General features: G+C 41.2%; 1 protein-coding gene across 21 annotated transcripts in view; it reads left to right on the top strand.

The window, feature by feature from the left end:
- The window catches only part of LRCH1 (leucine rich repeats and calponin homology domain containing 1), a 228,118-nt gene that overhangs the window by 109,368 nt on the left and 100,109 nt on the right, over positions 1-18,641 (top strand). For all 21 annotated transcript variants that reach the window (XR_013635854.1, XR_012158920.2, XR_012158924.2 and 18 more), the window contains exon 2: positions 1,329-1,473. Coding sequence is in view for 13 of the 21 variants with exons in the window: in XM_073344300.2 (XP_073200401.1) it covers positions 1,329-1,473 (145 nt within the window). In the remaining 8 variants the exon portion in view is untranslated. The remainder of the gene's footprint in view (positions 1-1,328; positions 1,474-18,641) is intronic.

Raw genomic sequence — 18,641 nt, 5'->3', positions numbered from 1 at the left:
TACTTGGAAGACCTTTGTAGCAACTTGCTTCAGAAATAAGAACTACTTTTCTTGAGGGGTTAAGCACAGTAGCTATTCAGCTGTGTAGGAGGGAGCATATTAGTCATACTGTTAGTACTGAAGCATGAATGCTCTGAAATATGAGCAGCTGCAGTCTTGATGCTGCTACATTTGTGTATCTCATTTTTTGTGAGGTACCAGAATTTGAAGATGTAGTAGAAAAAGTCTATTTGTTCTAGTCAGGATGGTGAAGGTTTATCGCACTGTTCAGTGAAGAGTGATGTCATGTGAAGTGCCACTCCTTTTTGTTTAACTAATGTTGCTGCACACATGCATGCGTGACTCAGTACTTTATGAACTGGGTACCTGTCAAATTTGGACATAATTTTCTGTATTTAAAGACACTGACAGGTTTGATCAGAATAAAGCTACCTTTATTATTACATTTTTTCCCACCAATGTGTTCTTTGCGTGTTCTTAAAACAAGAAACAAAACAAAAAACTACTAACCTAAAATATTTTGTTCTTCAAGTTAACAGCAAAGGAGTTGTATAGGTAATTGGCAATCCAGTTGGACTTCAAATAAATTAACTATAGCATTATTTTTATTAATAATTAGAATTGCAGTAAAACTATAGGTTCCTAGCCAGGATCTGGGTCTCACTATGGTATATGTTGTACACACGCTTAGGAAGACAGTCTTTTCCCAGAAGAGTTTTAACATATTTACCTGTTGTCAGATATGGCCTTTTGCCTGATGGATCAGACAGTCCTTCTGTATACTTACTGTATTGCCTCTTCATTTGTTGTTCTTGAAAAAGTTATACATCAATCCCAGAAAATAAATGATCAAACTAACATTGACTGTGCCTTTAAGTAATATAATATTGGTTACTATTAAGGAATACATTTCTATAACTATTAGAAAGTGGATAGACTTATTGATAACAGCTGCTAATCAGTATCTACACAGCTGGTATTAATCTTTGGATACATTCTGTTGCTATAAAGTGCAAATTTCAGAAGTTATGCTTTCAAATCTAATATGATGGTGGTTTTTCTTAACATCTTGAGTCCAGTGAATAATTATTTTAATTAAATTGAATAACAGGCAATTTAATATTTGATATTTCATATTCAATATGTAACAGACTTCAATTTCAAGCTTCTAGGGGTTATTAATAATTTTGTTCTGAATTATGAAAAATATCGATAGTTCCCTCTTTTATGCCTATGATGGCAATATTTATTTTAATAATGAAATATATCTGTTTAAAGTATATATTTTTGATGTTTCAAAAATGTGCTTTTTCTTTTTCTCTCCTCAGATCTGTCCAAGAATAGATTAACTGATGTTCCTATGGAGCTGTGCCATTTTGTGTCACTGGAAACACTAAATTTATACCACAATTGTATTAAAATTATTCCAGATGCCATAGTGAATTTACAAATGCTGACTTACTTAAATTTGAGGTAAGTTAACTTTACTGTTTTTTCTGTATGTTGTCACTTATGATGGCTCTTTTTCTCTCTATGTTTTCCGTGCATCTCTTCGGAAACATCACCGGCTATGTTGCTCATTTTATTAGCTTCCATAAAGCAGAAGCCAATTGCTAGTAGGATTTTTCTGTCCTCTGTTAATTATGTATATGAATACATCATAGGCTAAAATAAAAATAAACTCTTACAGAAGATATGAAAAAGCATCAATTCTGCTTTGAATGATGGTCCCTGCACATATTCCACATGTGGCTGTGCAGGTGCGCCATGTGCCTGAGTCCAGAAGCGTTTCTTAGCGGTGTCTATTGACCCGCACATATGTTGTGCGTCCACTCATGCTCCCAGCCGAGGATATAATAGATAGTGCAGGTTGATGCCTCTCAAGTTCCCTCTTATCGCCACATAAGAATGGCCATACTGGGTCAGACCAAAGGTCTGTCCAGACCAGTATCCTGTCTGCCAGCAGAGGCCAATGCTAGGTGCTAGCAAAGGGAGTGAACCTAACAGGGTAATGATCAAGTTTGTATTGATGACTACTGGCTGAGTTTTTTAGGTTAGATGAAATTAGACAAAGGTTTCTAACCATCAGAGGAGTGAAGTCTTGGAATAGACTTCCAAAGGAAGCAGTGGGGGCAAAAGACCTATCTGACTTGATAAGTTTATGGAGGAGATGGTATGATGGGATAACATGATTTTGACAATTAATTGATCTTTAACTATTCATGGTAAATAGGCCCAATGGCCTGTGATGGGATGCTAGATGGGGTAGGATCTGAGTTACTACAGAGAATTCTTTCCTGGGTATCTGGCTGGTGAATCTTGCCCACATGCTCAGGGTTTAGCTGATGGCCATATTTGGGGTCAGGAAGGAATTTTCCTCCAGGGCAGATTGGAAGAGGCCCTGGAGGTTTTTCGTCTTCCTCTGTAGCATGGGGCCTGGGTCACTTGCTGGAGGATTCTCTGCTCCTTGAAGTCTTTAAACCACGATTTGAGGACTTCAATAGCTTAGACATAGGTGAGAGGTTTTTCGCAGGAGTGGGTGGGTGAGATTCTGTGGCCTGCCTTGTGCAGGAGGTCAGACTAGATGATCATAATGGTCCCTTCTGACCTTAATATCTATGAATCTGTAAGTGATCTCTCTCCTGCTATCCATCTCTGCCCTCTGACAGACAGAGGCTAGGAACACCATTCCTTACCCATCCTGGCTAATAGCCATTAATGGACTTAATCTCCATGGATTTATCTAGGTCTCTTTTAAACCCTTTTATAGTCCTAGCCTTCACAACCTCCTCAGGGAAGAAGTTCCACAGGTTGACTATGCGCTGTGTGAAGAAGAACTTCCTTTTATTTGTTTTAAGCCTGCTGCCCATTAATTTCATTTGGTGGCCCCTAGTTGTTATGTTATGGGAACAAGTAAATAACTTTTCCTTATTCGCTTTCTCCACACCACTCATGATTTTATATACCTCTATCACATCCCCCCTTTGTCTCCTTTTTCCAAGCTGAAAAGTCCTAGTCTCTTCAATCTCTCCTCATACAGGACCCATTCCAAACCACTAACCATTTTAGTTGCCCTTCTCTGAACCTTTTCTAATGCCAGTATATCTTTTTGGAGATGAGGAGACCACATCTGTATGCAGTATTCAAGATGTGGGCGTACCATGGATTTATATAAGGGCAATAAGATATTCTCCATCTTATTCTCTATCCCCTTCTTTAATGATTCCTAACATCCTGTTCACATTTTTGACTGCTGCTGCACACCGTGTGGACGTCTTCAGAGAACTATTCACAATGACTCCCAGGATTTCTTTCCTGATTAGTTGTAGCTAAATTAGTTGTATGTGTAGTTGTGGTTATTTTTTTCCAATGTGCATTACTTTACATTTATCCACATTAAATTTCATTTGCCATTTTGTTGCCTAATCACTTAGTTTTGTGAAATCTTTTTGAAGTTCTTCACATTCTGCTTTGGTCTTAACTATCTTGAGCAGTTTAGTATTGTCTGCAAACTTTGCCGCCTCACTGTTAACCCACTGTTAACATGGCCTGAGTCAGAACCCCTGTTCCTTTGTGCTCTTAGTTTTCTATGGGAGTAGTGTAGCTTTCATTCAGTGCATATAGTTGTAAATAGGGGTATCTGCGTCAATGAGGAGAAGTCAGTGTTGATGCCTACACAGGAGATCAACTGTACTGGAGTGTAGCTTGACTCTGTCATGCGAAAGCCTTTCTCCCGGAAGACCACTTCACAATGCTGACAGCCCTCCTCAAAGATGTGCATCACAGACCACAGTCCACCGCTGTCTCTCCCTCCTTGGACGTATGGCAGCCTGCACCTACATGACACCACACGCACATCTCCATATGCATTGTTTGCAAACTTAGCTCCTTTCTAACCAAGATCCTATGGGTGCCAGGGTCATCGTTCCCCAGACTGTGCTGGCCTTCCTCAGACGGTAGTCCAATCTTTCCCAGATTATGATTGATATTCCCTTCGCCCCTCCCACACTGCAGGCCACCATCACAGTGGATGCCTCCCTCACAGGGTGGGGAGCCAACTTACACCAACACACAGGTCAGGGTGTGTGGTCACCACAGGAAGCCAGGATGTACATAAATGTGCTGGAACTGTGGGCAGACTGGTTAGCGTTCCAGGCCTTCCTCCCACTTGTTTAGGCCCTCCATGTCCAAATGTTCTCCGACAACATTGTGGCAGTGGAATACATCAACAAGCAGGGCGGTGCCAGGTCTCCTTCCTTCTGCTAGTTGGTCCAGCTTTGGAACTGGTGCATCAAGAACAATGTGATGCTTCAAGCCACACATCTACCTGGAAGCCAGAATTCCATAGCCAACATGTTCAGCAGGACACTCTATCTCAATCACAAGTGGGAGCAACACGATGCCATGTTCCAGTACTTCTTTGCAAAGTGAGGCACTCCCCTGTGGGACCTCTTTGCCACTCCCAAGAATTGAAAGCTGCCCTGCTATTGTTCTGGGGAGCAACAGAGGACAGCTCTCAGGGAGACACTCTCCCCCTCCATGGCTTTCCCTTCCTATGACAGGTGCTACGCAAGGTTCGACAGGACAGAGCCATTGTCATACTTGTATCCCCATTCTGGCCCCATCAGTTCTGGTTCACAGACCTCCTCACTCTCCACCTGCACACCACTTTGCCTCTGCACACTCCCTGATTTACTCACACAAGAGTGCGGGAATATTCGTCATCCCCATCTGGGCTCTCTTCACCTCACATCTTGATTTTTGGATGGGTGTCAAAGATAGATTCCCCATGTGACAGATCCTTACCCAAAGCAGGAGAGACTCCACCAGAGCCTGCTACCAACCTAAATGGAAATGCTTCACAATATGGGCCCGCTACCCCCATCATTCACTAAACATGGTGTCTATTCCAGTCGTCCTCGATGACTATCTAGCCCTCAGTTCCATACGAGTGCACCTGGCAGCATTTAGTGCCTTTCTTGCTCCTGTGGACGCACCTTGGTCTTTATGCACCCCACCACTATTCTCCTCATGAAGCGTTTACTTAACACCTTTCCACCAGTACTCAAGCCCATACCCCCATTGGACCTTAATCTCGTTCTCTCCATCCTCAGGAAGCCATGCTTTGAATCGCTGGCAACATGCTCCCTCTGCCACCTCTCAATGAAAGTGACATTCTTGGTAGCCATTACCTCAGCCAGATGGGTCAGTAAACTAGCAGCCATGATGGTGGACCCCACCTACCTGATATTCCACAGGGACAAAGTGTCCTTATGGTTCCAATCCAAATTCCTCCTAAAAGTGGTGTCAGAATTTCACTTAAATCAGAGCATCCATCTGCTGGTTTTCCGCTTCAAACCACATGCTTCCCCCACTGACAGAGCTTTTCACTCCTTTGACATCTGCCATGCATCGGCGTTCTACCTACGCAGGACTCAACCCTTTTGCGCATCACCAAAGCTATTTGTGGCCATTGCCGAGCGGTCAAAGGGTCAAGCCCTTTCACACCAATGCATCTCCAAATGAGTGTCGGGGTGCATCTGCAAAAGCTACAACCAATCCAACACGCTCCCATCTGATAGTGTCACAGCATGCTCTACACCAGCACAAGCCGCCACATCAGCCTCACTAGTGGAGGTGTCCTGGCAAGATATCTACTGTTCTGCAATGTGGCGCACTGTCCACACTTTCACAACGCACTGCGCCATCATGCAAGCGGAAGCTATAGATGCCACCGTAGGCAAAGCTGTACTGCAGACTGCACTCCACTGGCATCCTTGCGCCTACCTCCATGCTGATCTCTGCTTGTGAGTCACCCATATGTGGAATACACCTAGGGACCATCACTCAAAGAAGAGGAGGCGGTTACTTACCTGGACCTGGAGGTTCTTTGAGATGTGTGGTCCTTATCTTTATTCCACTACCCGCCTTCCATCCCCTCTGCTTCGGACTGGATTCCACAACAGTAAGAACAAGACTGGAGAAATGTCGACCCACGCTACCTATTAGCCTCTCGGCTAGGAGCATGAGGGGATGCACTATGCACATGTTGGTCAATGGACACTGCTAAGAAACACTTCTGGATTCATGTGCATTGCACATATGCGCACCCATGTGTGGAATACAAACAGGGACCACACATCTCAAAGAATCTCCAGTTACAGGTAAGTAATCTTCTCTTTTCTACCTGGTATTGTCTAATCAAATCTTGATAGCTAATTATAGCAACAATCCATTGATCTTTTCTCCTAAGTTTTATTATGACAGTAATAAACTTCGCATGGCTCACATTGCTGATTTTGTAGTCACAAAAATTTATATATGGCAAATGCACTCTTTTAATTTAAACTTAGCATTAAATGTCTTATTGGCACCTACAGCATATATCGTCTCCCTTAGAAAACAACTGCATTAAATACTGTGAAGTTCACCATTTTCAGAAAAGTGTGAAGTTCTGTGCATTCATGTCTAAAACACTACAGTTTGGAAAAAGTACCTACAATACTTGTGTAATTATCCTGCATTTATGCAAATGCTTTGTGGATATACCAGATATTTAGCTTTTGAAAAGACTTTAATCAGAATAATTGATACCAAATTTATTCTGGTTCTACAGTATTAAAAATAGAAAGCATTCTGAAATAATGCTAAATAAATAATGTATTAATACTTATCACTTTATGTATTCAGAGTGAGTTAGAGATATAAATCCTCACAATACTCCTGAGTGGTAAAATAGGGCCAAATAAGGTATTTGGGAAAAGTATGTAAGTGTAATTGTTTTAAAGTTAACTAGACTGTTGGATAATGAAAATGGCTTGAGAAAAACCACTTGTCCTGTAGGAGTAAGCATTTTGCTCTTTTAAGTCACTGAAACCTTTCTAAGAGGAAAAGTAGGAAGAAAGGAGCAGAAGGGTATTGGAGAAAAGAAGTAGAGTGGCCTGAAGTCATTTCTTGTAGACAGATGTTAGCAGTGAAACAGATTGGCACAGGTGCTGCTTCTCTTCTCTTCTGTTAAAGGAGGGAGGGAGGAGCAGAGAATTTGGAGCCCTTGCCTTTTCCCCCAGAGGTGAGAATGAACAGAGTGGCCCACATGGAGAAAAAATATTGATTAAAATGGGGGTGAAGGGTATGTTAGAAGTTATCTTTATTTGGAGACAAGGTGAGGGTAGATTTGTTGCTGAGGAGGTAAAGATATAACACTCTCCTATAGTTATATTAAATAGGTGTGACTTTGCAGTGTGTGAGGTCTTACGGGGCTTGGTGGTGTGAGAGTTTTTCACCAAGGCTGCCAGACTTAGTCTTCAGGCTTGCAAGTATTAAGGACCGTTTTCAAGCTCTGGTCATATTCTTACTGAACAGTAGTTTTGGTGGCTGTCAGGGCTCTTAGTTTGAGCAGTTATCAAGAACATGAGTAATGTGTTTTTAAAATACTGTCGCTCCTGTTAGAAATGGTCACCTGTAGTTTGTAATGGTGCTACAGTTAGTTATAGTTTTAGATATATCCATAATTGTTTATTTGTATTACATTTGTATTTATTTGTAGCAGCTAGAATCCCAAGTCATGGACCAGGGCCCCATTGTGCTAGTCAATGTACATTACAAACACAGAACAAAAAGACAGTGCCTGCCTCCAAAGGCCTACAATCTAAGTATAAGACAAGGGGCAAGAGATAGATGTACACAGATGGGCGAGTACCAGAAATCAGTGAGACAGTATTGGTCAGCATGATAGGTAGCAGTCTCAAGAAATATAAAGTTTACATAATAAATTTTGTAATTGCATCTAGTAATTATAGTGAGATCACATAGCATTGATAGTGCAATTTGTGTGATTTGTACATGTTGCCACAAATTCAGGACAGCAGTTACAGAACCAAACAGTAGTGTTCAAATTGTTATTTAATGACCCAACAAGCAGAGTGGCAGTGAATTATGTAACTATAAACAAAAATAAAATGCATCAAATTTCTTATTAGGCAATGTAAAATTCCCCTCAGTTTAATTGCCTTTTGAAGCCAGTTCCTCTATCATTTGGGTATAGTCTGCCTCCTTATTAGCCAGACTCATTAAAATTCTGTAGGAGAGAGAGAAAAAACATTTCCTGCCAGGATCAATATGTTTGTGACAGTCAAAAGCAATATGATTTTCAGACCATATTTCTCTTTCTAGCTTTAATAGTTATAAGTATCTTCTGGTGCCAATGGAGAAGAGGACTGTACTCTGCATAGAATGTCCAGGAGGCTAGACTTAGATTTTGGATGTCTGTTGTCAAATTTTGTTTCATTTCAAGATTTTCACATTGCACAAATACTCCAAATTTTTATTCATATACTGTTCTTGGGATGCAACATCCCACATCTCTCTGAATGGGTGACCTCTGAATTTTGTCAGAGTTAAAAATTATCCACTGCTATAGGTTTACTTCCTGATTTCATTTTTTTCTGTAGCAGATCCACTGAACAGTGTGATTTTACTTTAAATGCTAGATTTTCTTTACTCTCGAGTGGTAAAATTAGTATCTTAAAATGTTGGATCCATCTACTGAGCATGAGAGTAAGTTAGTATGCTGTTTTTTTGCTCCAAAAGCATGCAAATCCAGTTCTATTTTACTGGTTGAAAAAACTATTGGGCTGAAAGAAAGTACATTATTGTGTTCTCTGAGAGAGTGATCAAAAGGCATATATGTATTATATGTAAAATCCTACAGATATCGGGCAGTGTCTGCTTCCTTATTCATTGATGTCATGTGTTGTAACCACTTGGGACCAAAAAAAACCTGAGGTGAAGATGATTGTTTGTGTTACGTAAATAGTGCAACACTGTGGCAGAAGGAAGGGAAGATCTTGTTGGGTTATCAGTATTGCCAACCTGAAGAGATCAAAAATCAGAAGTTAGATCCTCCAAAATCATGAGATTTCCCCCCCCACCCCCAAACTGAGATTTTTTTTTAAAAGAAAGATGATACTGTTTTTGGGTCTCTCTTGATTTTTGATTTTTTAACTCTCCCTACCTATCCCCTGTGTGTGTGTGTGTGAGAAAGAGGGAGAGAGATGATGCATTGCCCACTCTCCCAAATTTATTGAATATGGTGACTTTGGCTCCTGCTGCAGGTCTCTCAACCTCATAACTGTCTGTCCTTTGCCCTCCAATTAATTCTGTCCCCCTTGGCCTCCAAATCAATCCTGTCCCCTCAGTTTCCACATCTGCCTGTCACACCAATTCTGTCTGTCTCCCAACCTACCTGTCAGTTTTGTCCCTTTCCCCCATGTCCACCTCTGCTGCTACAGCTCTTGGGGTGTTCTTCAATCCCCTTTCAGGCAGGGGGTGGGTATTGCAGCCAAGGAAAAAGAGGAAAGGGATGAGGAGCTGTTTCCATTGTGAAGGGAGGAGGAGTGAGGGGCACTCTGCTCTCTCCTCACCTGTGAGAACAGCAAGCTTAGATGGAAGAGACGCTTCTGCTTCCTTCAGGGCTAAACTTTGCAAGGGGGCCAGAGAGTTTTGTGTCATCGTGAGACGAGCTCCAGCTCCCTCTGAAATTCTGTCACTCGGAAAATAATCGTGAGAGTTGGCAATACTGGGTTACACAGTTTCAGAAAAGCAACCCAGAATCGAAACTTTAAAAGGAATGTTTTAAAAATTATATAATTTTTATTGTGGATTCAGAAGAAATTCCTGAAAATGTTACCTTTCAGATTTGAAATTCAGGAGTAGACTGATTCGGTCACAGACCAGGGTACTATTCTAAAAACATAATATCTCAGCTTCTGGTTCCACATAGTCAGGCCTGATGGCTGGAGCTGAGGTTGAAGCTAGGTGTAGTGTCAGGATTGGGACAAGGGAAGTGCTGAAACCGGTGTCCAGGCAGAGGCTGTTAGTCAGAACCGAGGTCAGAGTCAATAGGCAAGCCAACCTGGTATTGAATCCGGAATCCAGATGTTGGCCAATGCCAGTTGGGAGTGAGTCCAAGTGTCAGAGGAACAGGAGGTGGGTGCGGGACTGGAGTGGCTCAATAATTGGGCAGGAGCAAGGTCAGAATAGGCCATGAACAAGGATAAAATAGCTAATATTCAGTTCTGTGTTGGTGAAATACCAGAGCCTAGGGGTCATCTGTCCCAGGTTCTGCTTAGGAATAGGCTGCTTCCACATGCCTGAGGGCTGAGTCACTACAGGCTTTGTTGGAGGAATAAGTCATTGCAGAGTTAAAAAGAGAACTAGATATATTCATGGAGGCTAATAGCCCTTAATAGACTTAGCCAGGATGGGTAAGGAATGGTGTCCCTGGCCTCTGTCAGAGGGTGGAGATGGATGGCAGGAGGGAGATCACTTGATCATTACCTGTTAGGATCACTCCCTGGCATTGGCCCCTGTTGACAGACAGGATACTGGGCTGGATGGGCCTTTGGTCTGACCCAGTGTGGCCATTCTTATGTTCTTATGCTGCATGCCTGAGTGATGACTCTGTGTGTCTCTGTTGAAGGAGTGAGTCATGGCAGCTGAGTGGGCAGCCCTGGTCTGGCTGCGGGTTTGCCTTGTATAAGATACTGCAGATATGCATATATAATTTAAATAATGTGGGTTACAAGATCATATTATTTTGGGAACCACTAGAAAAAATGACTATAAATCATTGGAAGTCTTGAATTCTCAATTTTTCAGTAGAGTAGAGCCCTCGTTAGTTTACAAAATATCATGCTTTGAATTGCTACTGGGTTCTCAAATGTGGTCTATAATGGCTTGTATTTTTGCCTAATACCCTGCGCCAATTTGCTGTTGCAACTCATTGATTCAGATAGCACAGAATTCCCCAAGATTAACTATCAGTCTGCAGGACACTTTCCAGCGGATCCCAGTATGGCCCATAAACAAGATGTACTTGATATTCTTTCTTGTCTGCAAGGTCCAGAGATCCATCAATGACCTCTCATTCTGAAAATAGCTACAGAAGCAGAACTAGACCTTTAAGTCAGTGATTGGGGAAGTCATGACATGACTGAAGAACCCACCAGGTTCTTGTTCTGTCTCCATAGTGGCGGGAAGGTTTATTGGAATTCCTGATGGAGAGCAAAAGTGTTCTTTAAAAAAAGATTTTGGCCATAAATTTGTTTCTGTGGCCGTGTTTCTGATCCTCCCCTGCATACGGATTTAAGGGTCCAGTTCCTCTTTACTGTTGAGACACCATTACAGGGGTCCCTGCCAGTGTGCCGGGAACAGGTCAAAAAGAAGGGTGAAGCATGAATGTATGCTGTCTGTTGCACCCCACTTGTGGAGTGCCTGAATTGGAGATCTCTGTGTATTCTGCAACCAGGAGTCCTGTATACCTCAGCAGATCCAGGTCGGGCAGGGACCTTCATGGAGTTGGTCTCCTGAGCTTGGATCAGCAAATCCAGACCATCAGGAAATTGGGTCAGTAGAACCACTCCTGCTCCCTAAAAGGTGGGTGGGGAGGAAGGGGAAAGGTTTATACTCCATTTTTCCCTCTGATTAAGAAGAAATCATGAGGTGGCAGTGCTGTGCTGGACCTGAAGCATCTCCAGTTCCTGAGAGAGCCCAGATTCAAGATAGAAACACTACCACCAGGGTGAACTTCAATCAGCAAGGGGAAATTAAATTATTACTTACTTGAGAGATGTGTACCTTCACATCCCTAGAATTTCACTGCAGATTTCTCTATTTTACCTTTTGGATCCCAGCACTTCGGATACATTTTGTTGCCATTTAGCCTTGCCATCTCCTCTTCCCCAAAGTATTTACAAAGTTACCCATTGTCCTGGTAGCTGCCCTCAGGCAGGAAGTGGGGTGGGGATTCAACTCTGTCCATTCCTTGGTGTTCTGATAAGGGCTCTGTCCAAAGACAAATTGGTACAAAGCACTTCAAGGGTAATCGGGAACCTAGAGGACCAAAGTTTCATTCTAAATTGGAAAAAAGAGCAAATTAGACCCCACACTGCAGATAGCTCACCTAGGGTTGGAAATTGACACACATTCCCACAGATTGATTGATTGTTTCTCAAGAGACAGAAAAAATGGCAGATGGCCAGCAGCCTCTGAAATATCCCAGAGGCTACTGGCCATCTGCCACTCCCTGATGTAATTATTGGGGATGGTCATGTCATATGTAGACACAGCAATGAGCCCGAGTGCATCTGAGACCTCTTTAGTCATTGCTGCTATCCCGATCTCCTACACCAGTTCATCCTACCAGGAGAATCCAATTTCTTCAGAGTCTAAAAACCTCTTTTAAGGTGATGGCTCAACACTCATAATTTCAAGAAGTGATTTCCTTTACCTGAGTTGGACAAGAATAGTGCTTACCACTGATACCCAACTCAGAGGATGGGGAGCTCACATGAAGATGAATTTAGTACCAGGCACTTGACGGAGCAAGAGTAAAAGCAGTCTGTTGTTTTACTGTAGTACTTAGAAGCCCCAGCCATGGACCAGGAGCCCACTGTGCTAGGCACTGTAAAAACTAAACTATGGTTAGATCTCAGAGCAATTCACTATAGACTCAGGAGCCTCTCTTCATGGGTAAACAATGCCCACATCCTAATCATGATTGACAACACCAATGCAGTGTTCTACATCAACAAACAGGGTGGTATAAGGTCACCAACCCTAAAAAAGGAAGCCTACCTTCTGATGTTCTGTGCAAAGGGAAACTCTCATCTCTTTTTGCTCTACATATTCAAGGCAGAAAAAAAACATTATGGCAAACTGGCTGGGCAGGGAACAGCTAGATCACGTGAAGTGGAGTCTTCATCTAGAAGTGTTTTAGTTACTAATGGTTAAATTTGGGGTCCTGCTGGTAGACCTGTTTGCATCACACTTGAAGTGCAACATCCCACCTCCTTTTCCTCCTGAAAGGGTGAGCCAAGAGTAATAGGCACATGCTTTCTTCCATTTGACCCAAGAAAGAAGCTCTGGCATATATTGTATGTTCAGAGAGCCCACTTGATCTTTATCTGTCACATACAGGTTTTTCACAAGTGTAATGTTCTATTCCTTTTCTACCATCCGTCATTTAAAGGAAAGAACCTCAAAATCTTCCATTTCAGGGTGGTTGAGATGGTACATACATGAGGCATGCAAGTCAAAGAGCCTCTCCCTCAACCGGCCTCAAAGCCCACTTACTAAGAGCAGCAGGAGCCTCCAGATCTGCAGGGTAGACACCTGGTTATTCAAACCTTTTCAGCATTTTACTAGGAAGAAGCTGGCTTTGATAGCAGGTTGCTTGCAGAATTAGAGAAGGAACGTAAAACCTTGTGTATAGTTCTGCTAGATTGAATCTTCCTTGAGGCAAACTGCTATAAAAATCCCATTGGTCAATAGGTTTGTGGACCTTGTATATGAAAGAAAAGAGGAACATTTATTTATTCCTTTCTCTGAGTTAAAGTCCACAGATCTGACCCTCCCTTGTTTGAAGCATTTATTTGACCAGTAGGATAAAAATTCCTGCTAGGTTCATTCAAATTTTGGTCAATAAAGTTATTCTGTGCAATAGGAATTCATTGTTTATTGCTATAGAGTGTATTTATTAACAAGTTTTAGTCCACATGGGGGATTATCCTTTTCTAAGGAAGCTGTGTTAGCTGGTATGTTAGCCCTCCCTTTTCAGTGACTGACAGGTCTGATTGTGCCTATGTAGCTGCATGCAGGCTGAAAGGCGGTTGGACCCTATAACTCAGAGAAAGAAAATATTTGTTTAATCAAAATAAATTTTCCTGTTCCATATACTGGCTCCACTGATGGAACAGAGCCTCTTCTGTTTGGTGTGTCTATGCACCCTTCCTTGTTTCTGCACTTTCAGCAATAATGAGGGTATATTTTACCATCCATAATTTAATGGTGCTGTGAAAGTAAACTCTGCTTCCCATTCTGACTTTCCTATTATATATCCTATTCTACCAACCTCTTGCTCTACTCACTGTTATTAAATAATTGAGGGCAAATTCTCTAAGGTCATTTTGTAGTCACAGGAACCTGGCAAATTAAGTTTAAAATTTTAATTACACAATTTGACCCTTATACTTTTTTCCCCCGTGTTGCTGAGTAGTTTTCTTGTCCTTGAGCTGTACGATTACTGGAACTGAAATTTGGCCCTGTTGTCCCAACTCCAGATATATTTTATCATATATATTTTCTATTTGTTCTTTATTTTAATTAATCACTCTCACCATTAATGAGTGCTCTGAAATATTAAATTTTAGGCAGTCCTTACTGGACATGAATATCATATATTCAACTCCAGTTTGAAGAGGGAATTGAGGATATTTTATAGGAAGAAATTAATTATGGTTCCTAAGTATCATTTCAACGTGCTAATAAAGAGAGTGAGGAGATGGAGAACTGACAGAAATAAGATTGTTGTTGCCATTGTTGCCATGGTGATGTTATACATGTGCTCTACATTTATTATTAGGTATTTGTGCTTTCAGCCTCTCAATGATTTAGTGTAAAGCAAATGAATTTGTTTATTTGTATTCTGGGTAGCTATTATGGGAAAATAGTCTTTGGTTGGAACAGTGCAAATATAGTACAGATGTACGTAGTCAAAACTGCATTATACTCTCCTCCCAATAGATTTTCTTCAGGGCAGTGATATGCCTTTGCTATATTCTTCTTGTCTTTATTCTTAGCCTTTCCAAAACTGCTTTTTTTTTTTTTGGTCTGCTTTTTTATTTTGTGTTGCTGGTGTATGGTAATTTTGTTGGATCTGTGTTCATTTGAAATCAAGCTTAGAAATCTCAGCCAAAGTTGCTTTCTGTATACCTTTCAGTTTAAGATGTGGCTCTGGATATAAAAAAATTATAGTCATTCTTTCAGAACACTGACACTCTGGAGACGGTTGGATTTAGGCATCATAATTTCATGAGAATAATTGTCTTCTGCTTTAAAGCATAGGATTAGATTCTGATTATGGCTACTACGGACTTTCTGTGTGATCTTGAGCATCCCACTTAACATCTATGTCTGTTTCCTGACCTGTACAAAGGGGATAAAAGTATTTACCTATCTTCACACGGTTTTTTGAAACTAAAATATTTGTAAAGTATCTTGAAATTTTTGGATACAAGACTTTGTAGAAATATAAATAATGATTTTAATATACAGCTTTTGGAGCAGATGTCAAGATTGGATAAAAGAAGCTGTGGAGACAAATGTGAGAGATCCATGTGGGAATTTGGGACATTTAATGCAATTATAAATGAAATCTGTCTTGGGTTCTCAAAATACAGTCATGCATAAATTGTTCATTCTTTAGAGGCTTGAACAGTGACATATATTGAGAGGGTGACTAAAATAGCTTTTAAGAGGGTGTGAATGTAAATTAAAGTTAATGGTAGTTGGTACAGGATTTTAACCTGTAAAGAAAAGAAAGCCAGGTGTTTTGAATATGAAAAATCTTCAGCTTCTTGGAAAACCAAAAGTTGAGAAGCAAACAACTCTGTAGATTTTTGTGGCATACCTCGTAGGAACTTTACCCGAGAAAAAACTCTAAACCGCAATGTAAATTAGCATTTTTACTTAGTGCTAACTAAGAGTCATGTCTCCTTCTCCTGTCACTCCCAACTTCCAAACTTCCCCCAACATCTCTAAAATAGCTGAGGAGGGACGGGAATTGAATCTGCCCAGGTGTCCCTGTCTAAATATGATTCCTTTTTATTCTCTGTGCCAATCCACCACCCCTGCGCTATCTACCAGCAGGACAATTATTTTACGATGAAGAAGGAAATGTGTTCCCTCTAAGAGCTTTGTTATTTCCTAAATTAACTTTTTGTAAATTTATTTCTAATGATCTTTCTCAGTGAATTTCTCAAGTTTCCATGTGATATATTTCAGAGTAGCAGCCGTGTTAGTCTGTATCTGCAAAAAGAAAAGGAGTACTTGTGGCACCTTAAAGACTAACCAGTTTATTTGAACATAAGCTTTTGTGAGCTACAGCTCACTTCATCGGACGCATCCGATGAAGTGAGCTGTAGCTCACGAAAGCTTATGCTCAAATAAATTGGTTAGTCTCTAAGGTGCCACAAGTACTCCTTTTCTTCATGTGATATAGAAATCAGTGAAATGGGGAACAGTGAGCAGCCTTACTCTAGTCTAGTCACAACTTGTTTTCCAGCACCAGATTCATTATATTGCTGTCCTCTTCCCTAGCCTCTTTTCATCGGCCATTTGTTAGTACTGACCAGCTACAGACCTCTTGGGCAGATGTGGTTAGAACAACTTGGGTATGGCTCCTACTGCCTAAAAGAAGTGAATGCTAGATGATTTGTGCCAATGTTCAGACTTAACATATCCCTTTCAAGAAAAAGTTAATAATGATTGACCACCGGTTGAAATAAAATCACTGTGTTCACCACAAAAGAGTGCTTGCTGCTTTTACTCTGGGAAAGCATGTTTTGTCATCTTTTTTCCAACAACAGCAGCCTTCGTTGACTCTTGATTTATGGTTTTATATTTAAAAATCTATAAAGTCATATCTAAAGTTAAACAATAACCCACTGCAGGTGCATATGTGCATTCTGGGTGAAACTTATGTAAGCTAGAGAATTAATGAGCATTTGCGGGAGAGAATTTAACTTGTGACATACAGGACCAGACCCAGGGCTATAATTCTACATGCCATCAGATAGATAGATAGATAGATACATGCCACCAGATAGATCAGCAGCCAGAGCTTGGAAATCATGTGGTAGAAATAATGGGCACAATTATTAGGGGCTTCATAACAACCCCCACCCCCACCCCACACGCTCTTTTTAAAATGCATGGTGGGTCAAGGTTGAGAGCAAGCAACAACTTAAAATGAAAACTGAACCTGCATTGGTGAATGTGCTGGCCCACCACAACATTTGTTAAAAAACGTATCTTTTGAAATGATGTTGGTTTATTGGGTTAATGCACTAGCCTTGTTCTTAAGCATTACTGGGTTTAAATCCTTGTTTATGATTTTAATTTAAATGATTTCAGTGGTTTTCTCTTGATCAATAGTGCAAAATTGTTCAATTTGAAGTACAACACAATATATTACATACAATACAATATGATGCCAGTCCTTACTCCTTACGCTGGAGGGGCACTGGATGCTAATTTGAAAATGAGATGTACCAAGGGATGATGTAAAGTTGGAGGGGGGGGGTGGAGAAATCCCTTAACCATTTTTTTGTTGTTAGTAAGGTATTTTGAGTTTACAAGCCTCTTAACAATTTATTATTTTCCAGTTTAACAAAATTAAAATGTATGTCTAGGGCTTGGTCGGCTCAGAACAGACCAAAGAGTATTTTCTCTCTGACTGGCAAAATTACTAGCAGTATGGGAACAAAATAAGAATCACTTTTCTCTCTTTGTGGCTCTACCTTCACTGTAACCCAGCTCTCTGTTGGAATACCACCCTGCTGCTGGAAAGATGCAGGAGGATGACCCATGTGGCCCATTTGCACGTCATCTTCTTTGCATCACTGAACATGCAAAGAAGTAAAAAAGTTCCAGAGAACCCTAACATTAAAAAAAGAACTTCAAAAAGTATGTTTCCTGTAGCAGCTTTCCACCCTTTGCTGCTATGGTACATTGTATTCATATTGTGAGAACTCCTGCTATTGGGACAGCCCTGGCTTCCTCCAGAGCAGTGGTTCTGAACCTATTTACCATTGTGGGCCGCATCCAATACTACCTGTATGGCCCTGAGGATGTCACATGGGCTGCTGCTCTGTGCTGATTGGGCCGCAGGTTGAGAACCACTGCTCCAGAGATAGCACTTGGCAGGCACTCTTCAGAACTCAGTCAGAAGAAAGGAAAAAAACAGCTTACCCGATGGAACAGTCCCTCCAGCTAAAGCGGTAGTGAGAGGATGAACCATAGTGGAAGCAGAGGTCAGATCGCATGTGGGGAAAAATGTCGTGAGCTCTATTCACAACATGAGTTCTCTCCAAATGATATGCTGCTCACGGTAGACTGCAGAGGTTCAAAATATGATCATGCATTCTCTGGTCTCCTTGAACTCAGCTCCTTCTCAGAGGATTCTGAATATACCATGGGCTCTGCTAGACCCCTTATGCTTGGCTTACCTGCAGTGAGACTTCTGTGTCTGTGAGGCTTTGGCTCTTTCTTGATAATGGGAGGAAGTGTCAGTACTCTCCCAAACCCAGTCATTTGTGGTGACAAAATGGGCTGTCATAATAGATTATGCAGCTCTTCATAATATGATCCTCCCTCACCACCTTATGTGCTTTGAAGATCAGTGAAATGTTAATAATATTGACATTTAAAATGTTATCATTGGGCACCTTAGTTAGCATCCTTTGAAATGAATGAGGTAGGTCACACTTCGAGAACTATTGTTCCAAGTTTTGCAAACATTTGCAAAAGTGACTGTTTCGGTTCATGTCTTTGAGGCTGTCTCAGTAAGGTAGCAGCTAGAGTTGTTTTATTTATTTAAAATGAAAGCCTAGATTCTGGAGGACAAAAAAGCATAAAAGATGCACTGATGCACTTCACCGCTGATCAGCTCAATCTGAGCCCCAGGTGGAAGGGAGTGAAGGTTCCTAACCCTCTGCTCTTTTCTCTGCTCTGCTTATGTGAGTAAATGAATATTGTTTAGTGTGCCAATCTAAACAAGGTTCCTTTTGTTCTCCACCAAG

This window comes from Lepidochelys kempii, chromosome 1 (genome assembly GCF_965140285.1).
Source record: "Lepidochelys kempii isolate rLepKem1 chromosome 1, rLepKem1.hap1, whole genome shotgun sequence".
NCBI lineage: Eukaryota > Metazoa > Chordata > Testudines > Cheloniidae > Lepidochelys > Lepidochelys kempii.
This window is presented reverse-complemented; position numbering and strand designations above follow the sequence as displayed.